Source organism: Scardinius erythrophthalmus, assembly GCF_964197995.2.
Source record: "Scardinius erythrophthalmus genome assembly, chromosome: 1".
In the NCBI taxonomy this organism is placed as follows: Eukaryota; Metazoa; Chordata; class Actinopteri; order Cypriniformes; family Leuciscidae; genus Scardinius; species Scardinius erythrophthalmus.
In genome coordinates this window covers 26,377,757-26,385,688 of record NC_138221.1, presented here as the reverse complement: position 1 = coordinate 26,385,688, position 7,932 = coordinate 26,377,757, and the positions used below count along the sequence as shown (strand labels likewise).

Genomic DNA, 7,932 nt, shown 5'->3' with positions numbered 1-7,932 from the left:
CCTAGTAACCACATAGCAACACATTAAAACCCCCAGAACATCAAAGCAACTGCACAGAAATACATTAACACCCTAGTAACCAAATAGCAACACACTAACAACCAATCAGAACACCCTGGCAACCGCATAGCAATGTAATAACAACCACTCGGAACATTGATGCAACTGCATAGCAACGTTCTAACACCCTGGTACCCACATATCAACACACTAACAACCAATCAGAACACCCTGGCAACTACATAGCAACAAACTAACACCCTAGGAACCACATATCAATGCACTAACACCCTAGTAAACGCAAAACAATGCTCTAACAACCACACAGAACACTGAAGCAACTGCATAGCAACGCACTAACATCCTAGTAATCACCCAGAACATCAAAGCAACTGCAAAGAAACACACCCTAGTAACCACATAGCAACACACCAACAACCAATCAGAATACCCTGGCAACCGCATAGCAGAGCCTACCAACCACTGAATTGCAATGCCCCAGCAACCACTAACAAAACCTGAGCATTGATAGAGTGATTTTTGAATGTGACATTTTAAACAAACAGTTGCTGTTTGCTTTTAGATTCTCAGATCTGATGCAGTGTTAAATTGATTGAATGTGGTTTCTCCTCTCACTACGACTGTAGATGTTCACGCTGTCTGAGCTGTGGTCGGGCAACGAGCGTCAGGGCAGTTATAAGCTGCTGAAGCCGTGGTGGGAAGTCTTCATGGACTACCTGCTGGTGCTAATGCTGATGGTGTCCATCCTCGCCGGGACTCTTCTGCTGTCCAGGGACGGAGTCGTGTGCGTCCCCGTACACTCCTTCTCTACCAACTACAGCTCTCCTATGGAGCCCATGTCTGATTTTGTTTACACAGGCTCAAAACAGTCTCTCGGGAGTCCGGCAAAGGGGCGACGAACCAACTTGGACTTCCAGCAGTACGTCTACATCAGCCAGGTTTGCTATCACGAGGCGCTGCCCTGGTTCTCGCGCTTTCTACCGTACGTGACGCTGCTCCACACGCTGGTTCTGCTGGCTAGCGGCTGCTTCTGGTTCCACTTCCCGCTCACATCCGCTCGTATTGAGCACTTCCTGTCGCTCCTCGCCAAGTGTTGCGAATCGCCCTGGACGACAAGAGCGCTTTCGCACACGGCCAAACTGGACACTCGCTTTTCGGAGGTGGAGCAAGTAACGCGACCCAAAGTTCAGGTAACATCTTCATACAAAACTCGCAATTCGAGTTTGGACTCGGGGACGGACAGCCCTCTGCTGGTGGGGACTGATAGTGCATCCACTACAACGCAACCGTCTCCATGTCCCTCCACATTATCCCACTGCTCCACGCTCTCTGCTCGGTCACTCAAGGAGCCGCTTCTGCCGGCGCAAGTCGTCCCGGACGGGTCCAGACCGGGAGCCACGTTGGACCGCAGCGACAGGGAGCAGGCCAGAGCGCTGTTCGAGAGAGTGCGTAGGTTTCGCACTCACTGTGAGAGTTCGGATGTTATCTATAAGGTAACTTATAAGTCAGTTCATCACGTTTACAGTTTTGTCTTTTTATTAAAGAGGTGATGGGAAAACAAGGAAGAATAAGGGTACGTTTACACGACAACAATATGCTTAAAACAGAGAAGTTTTTCCTTTGAGTTTTTCGCTTACAGACGACACCATTTTCAAAACGATTCCCATTCACACAGATCCGTGAAAACGATTAAAAAGCTGTATTCTGTTGTCAGGCCAGTAGATGGCAATGAAACACTATAGACTGAACACGTAATACGCATGTGCATGACGTCATCGTCTTCAGAGATTCGTGTTTTTGTTGTTTTCAAAAACTTGCACTTTCAGGCAACAAAAACACTGTTGTCATACAAATGAACGACCAACACACGTGAAAAGTCTTCTGTTTTTATTTGCAAACGGTGTCGTGTAAACAGACCCTAATTCGCTAATGTTTCCCTCAAGATTAGCCTATGGGTTTCTAAATTTATGAGTAAAATAAGATCTGTGGTAAACATAACTTGACAATACTTAGACGTTGTGTTCTACAATGTAAATTGCAAGTTTATATCTCACAATTCTGGGAATTTATTTTTCATTCTGACTTTTTTCCTTGCAATTGTGAGTTTATATATATATATATATATATATAAAGAAAATTCAGAATTGTGAGATAAAAAAATTCACAATTACCTAATTATTCCATCATTGAAACAAGCTTCTATAGTTTAAAGAATATTAAGACTTATTTAAAAATAATAATACAAATACTGCATTAAAGGGACAGTTCACCCAAAAGTAAAATCCTGTCATCATTTACTCATCCTTACATTGTTCTAAACCTGTATTATAACAGAGTAGAATATAATAGAGTAGAATAGAATAGAGTGGAATAGAACAGAGTATAATATAATAAAGTAGAGTGAATAGAGTAGAGTAGTGAGGAATAGAGTGAAATAGAATAGAACAGAGAAGAATAAAATAGAGTGTAATATAGCAGAATAGAATAGAGTAGAATAGAGAGGAATAGAATATAGTTGAGTAGAACAGAACAGAGTACAATATATAATCTTTCTTTATCACCACTGGTGGAATTAGTTTCAGTTTCATGTCATTGTTAAACTCAAAACAGCAACTTTTGGTTACCAGCCACAAATGTGGTTTCTTTGTTCTGTTGAACACAAAAGAGGATATTTAGAAGACTGTGGGTATTCTGACAGTTGCTGGTCCCCAATGACTGACATAGTGTGGAAAAAAAATACTGTTATATACTGAATAGAATAGAATCGAGTAGAATACAATAGAGTAGTGTGGAATAGAGTGTAATAGAACAGAGTAGAATATAATAGAGTGAACTATCCCTTTAACAATAAGTTTAACACGTTTCACTCCTCCTCCTGTAGGTGTACACTGCTCAGACGGTGTTCAAGGTCCTGAAGTTCATCCTGATCGTGAGCTACGCTACTCCTCTCCTGAGCTCCATCTCTTTCAGTCACGTCTGCCAGCTTCACTCTCACGCTCTGACCGGCTACAGCCTCTTCCAGTGCAGTCACTCGCTGTCCTCCGTCCTGCGCAAGCTGATGCAGGCCTACATCTCGCTGCTGTTTCTGTTCGGCCTGCTGGGCGTCTACGCCCTCTTCTGGATCTTCCACAAGTACGGGTGTCCCGAGACAGGAGAGGACTGTGTCCATGTAGTCTGTAGTCTGTCTCCATGTGTGAGTGTCGAGAGATTCTGGTGACTGAACCAACGTGTCTGTTTGTGTTCTAAGAAATTCTAAATGCAAATTGGGTACATTAGCCCCGCCCACTTTTCAGCGCATTGGTTCCGGAAAAAAAAAATTCCATTCCTTTTTTTCCATAGAAATATTGAAAAGTCTGAAGTTCTCGTCAGAAATTTTCGCCACAAAAAAATAAATACAACCTCACGTTTTGTCAATCACGTTTAAACACTGCCTCCGAAACTTTCGTCTGTCCTAAAAAAATTCGGATCAGTTCAATTTTCTGCGTTTTTCGCATCCGTAGCAAGCATTTTGAGAGTTTTTTGACAATGTAGAATTTGAAAAAACGCCTTCGAAAATTTCTGACTCTTTAGTTTAAAAGTTATAAGCTCTAAACCAACCAGCCACGAGGTGAATCACAACATTGCAAACTTTTATCAAAATATATTTGAGTTTAAAATAGTTTATTAGGCTATATCTGTATAAAACAACATATTTTAAGATCATTGCAAAATATAAAGAGTTCTTTTGGGGCAATTTGCTCACTGCGACTCTCTGATTGGTGGAATTTTCTGTACAGCATTATGGGTAATGTACAGTTTTTCACCAGGAATTCCGTAATTACGAATTCCGTAGTTTTAAAATAGGGCTTCAATAGAACCATTTACCATTGATTAACTCACAGGTTCATAAAGGTTCATAATTCAATGTCACAAATCTTTTTCCCATTTTTACCTCTGCAACCCGACTGTTGCAATCTATAATGGTTTGAGATGAAACTATGATGAAATCTTATTGAATATGCCTAATCCTCAGGTCTTTGAGGCAGTACTCTTTCCAGAGTCTACGTGAGAAAGGACCCATGCTCGACGCACCTGACCTTCACAATGACCTGGCGTTCCTCTTGCACATGGCCGACCAGTACGACCCTCTGCTGTCCCAGCGTCTGTCTGTGTTCCTGTCTCCGGTCAGCGAGACTCGCCTGCTGGAGGAAAGCCTGGAGCGCCGCTGGGGAGCCGAGCGCTTGCGGTCAATGATCACGAGTGACACACAGGGCCAATCTCTGCTGCAGCTCGTGGCTCTTCCTCGCCTGCCACCGGCCCTCTTCACCCTCAGCCAGTTACAGGTGTTGAAGCTGGAGCTGATCGGAGACGCCAAACTCACAGCACAGATATCTAACATGACCGCACTCAGGTGGGTATTCACGCTGATACACAAGACTGCCTTTAGCTTTAGGCACAGAACAATGTCTAGGTAGAAAAGTGCACATATACATAAGCTGATATTAGGGTTTGCTTGATTGAATTGAGAATGCTTTTCAAATTCCAGTTGCATTTCAAATTTGAACGTAAGGAAGTAGAATTCAAATTAACTGGAATTAAATTCATTTAGAATTAAACTTTTCTAGTAAACAGTTTAACTAGAAAAAAAGGAGTTTATAGGCCTTAAGGACAGAGCAAGAACGACAGACAGACAGACAGACAGACAGGTAGATCGAGAGACAGACAGGTAGATAGATAGACAGACAGACAGACAGATAGATAGATAGATAGATAGATAGATAGATAGACAGACAGACAGACAGACAGATAGATAGATAGATAGATAGACAGACAGACAGACAGACAGATAGATAGATAGATAGATAGATAGACAGACAGACAGATAGATAGATAGATAGATAGACAGACAGACAGACAGACAGACAGACAGACAGACAGACAGACAGACAGGTAGATAGACAGACAGATAGATAGACAGACAGACAAAGAAACAGACAGACAGGTAGATAGATATACAGACAGACAGACAGACAGATAGACAGATAGATAGATAGATAGATAGATAGATAGATAGACAGACAGACAGACAGACAGACAGACAGACAGGCAGATAGACAGACAGATAGATAGATAGACAGACAAAGAAACAGACAGACAGATAGATAGACAGACAGACAGACAGACAGACAGACAGACAGGCAGGTAGATAGATAGATAGATAGATAGATAGATAGATAGATAGATAGATAGATAGATAGATAGATAGATAGATAGATAGATAGATAGATAGATAGATAGATAGACAAAGAAACAGACAGACAGACAGATAGATAGACAGACAGAACGACAGACAGACAGGTAGATAGATAGATAGATAGATAGATAGACAGACAGACAGGCAGATAGATCAGAGGTTGCTGTATGAGTTGATGAGGCCTGTCTTCTCCTCAGGGAGCTCCTCAGGGAGACAAAGAAACAGACAGACAGACAGACAGACAGATAGATAGATAGATAGATAGATAGATAGATAGATAGATAGATAGATAGATAGATAGATAGATAGATAGATAGATAGATAGATAGATAGATAGATAGACAGACAGACAGACAGACAGACAGACAGGTAGATAGACAGACAGATAGATAGATAGACAGACAAAGAAACAGACAGACAGACAGATAGACAGACAGACAGACAGACAGACAGACAGACAGACAGACAGGTAGATAGATAGATAGATAGATAGATAGATAGATAGATAGATAGATAGATAGATAGATAGACAAAGAAACAGACAGACAGACAGATAGATAGACAGACAGAACGACAGACAGACAGGTAGATAGATAGATAGATAGATAGATAGATAGATAGATAGACAGACAGACAGACAGGCAGATAGATCAGAGGTTGCTGTATGAGTTGATGAGGCCTGTCTTCTCCTCAGGGAGCTGCACCTCTACCACTGCACTGCCTCAGTGGAGTCCGGAGCTCTGCAACACCTTCAGGAACACCTGGAGACTCTGCACCTCACCTTCACCCTCGCCTCCGAGATCCCGGCCTGGGTCTATTCCCTCCGCGGCCTGCAGGAGCTGCACCTGAGCGGGAGGTTGAGCAGCGAGGGCGGGATGGGGCGCGGCTGGGCCCTGGTTAGCCTCCGACAGCTGCGGCACCTCCGCATCCTGGTGCTGCGTGGCGCGCTCCAGAAAATCCCGGGGGAGCTCAGCGAATTAGCCGGGAGTCTGCTAAAACTGGAGATTTACAATGAGGGCACTAGGTTGTTGGTTCTGACGGGACTGAGGCGCTTAACCGGATTGGCAGAGGTGCAGCTGAACGGATGCCAGTTGGAAAGGTTGCCATCAGCGCTGCTAGCGCTTACAGGTCTACGTATTTTGGACTTGCAACACAATAGCCTGCGTACCTTAGAGGAGCTGTTGGGATTGCAGCATCTGCGCCGTTTGTCTTGTCTACGACTTGCTTGTAATCATGTCTTGGCTCTTCCGGCTAGTGTAGGAGTGCTGCGTTCGCTAGAGCTCTTGGACTTAGCGCATAATCAGCTGCGAAACTTACCGTCGGCTCTCTTTACGCTACGCAGACTACGACGCCTCCTGCTGGCCGGGAACCTTCTGGAAGAGCTTCCGGCGGAGGTCGGCGCTCTGACACTGCTTAGCGAACTGGACCTCAGCGCTAACCGGCTCGAACGCCTTCCCAAAGAGCTGTTTGGAAGCTGCGTAGAACTTCGCAGCTTGAATGTTGCGAATAACTCGCTGGGATCTTTGCCAGCGGGTCTGGGCGGCTTGACTCAGCTATCTCGTCTGGATGTGCGGGGAAACAGTCTGGAGGAGCTTCCCGTCGAGCTGGGGTGCTGTTTTGGGCTCCGTGGAGGCGGGTTTCTTGCGGAAAACTGGCTGATGCACACCTTACCTCGACAGGTCAGGGACGTCCTGCAGCAGACCGGCTCTTCTGAACCTCCGTCACGACCCAATTCGGATTGTTTTCCTAATTTTTCAACGGCGCAGTGGAGCTTTCACTCCGCACTGGAATCTCGGATATAAAACGATAGCTTCAAAGTGAACTTACGGACTCTGGGGTTTGTTTTTTTCATAAACAATATACAACCCTTGTGCAAAAAGTAGTACACTTTGGTATACCTTTAAAAAGAGTCCTTTAATCTAGGGATGGGCATTCGATTAAATTTTCTTAGTCGATCGTCGGGAGAATTAACGATAGACTATAGATTAATCATTAATATTTTTATATTAAAATTCATTATTTATTTAGCTTTTTATAAATTAAAAATGCAATGAAAATACAAAAACACAGCATGTTTTTCCTAATGAGATCTTTATTACAAGAAGATTAACTTGTGGCAGTTAAACTGGACGTTCGATAAGGCTAAACTTGAAGATATGCGCTGCGGTGCTCTAAAGCAGCGGAACCTGCAGCTGCGAGCAGGCTTTCTTAAACAGAGACCCTTGTTTGTTCCAAAATAATAAATAATAATAAAAAAAGAATCATGTTCAACAATAACTTAACCAAAAACATAATAATACTTAGATCTGACAGGTTTTGTCAAAATTGAACTCAAAACTATCCAAGGTATGGAGTCGGGAAAGAGGGTGAGAGAGATTAGCCTACCTAACAATTAATTAGGCTACTTAACAAAGCCTCATAAAAAATAACTAGTAACTCACATACAACTTTTGCACCAGTCTACTGATTTTTGTTGAGAAAGATAAGCATGTTGACATGATCTGGGGTCAGACGTGACTGCAACCTGGTGACCGTCATTCCAGCCGCCGAAAACACCCACTCTGAGGGGATTGACGTTGCCGGGATGCACAGGTACTGCCACGCTAACTTGGCCAGCCCATTCGTTTTTTAAATCAACATGGTCCCACGCCACACTTCGCCGTGACCTCTTCATGATT

The 7,932-nt window shown here is 43.5% G+C and overlaps 1 protein-coding gene across 1 annotated transcript; it reads left to right on the top strand.

Annotated features, from left to right (window-relative positions):
- Window positions 1–647: 647 nt before the first annotated feature.
- Window positions 648–7,056, top strand: LOC308691621 (volume-regulated anion channel subunit LRRC8D; the record flags this gene model as incomplete). Its single annotated transcript, XM_081367026.1, has 4 exons — window positions 648–1,514; window positions 2,903–3,153; window positions 4,034–4,411; window positions 5,949–7,056. The coding sequence occupies 4 exons, from the start codon at window positions 648–650 to the stop codon at window positions 7,054–7,056; spliced, it is 2,604 nt and encodes an 867-aa protein (XP_081223152.1).
- Window positions 7,057–7,932: the final 876 nt, after the last annotated feature.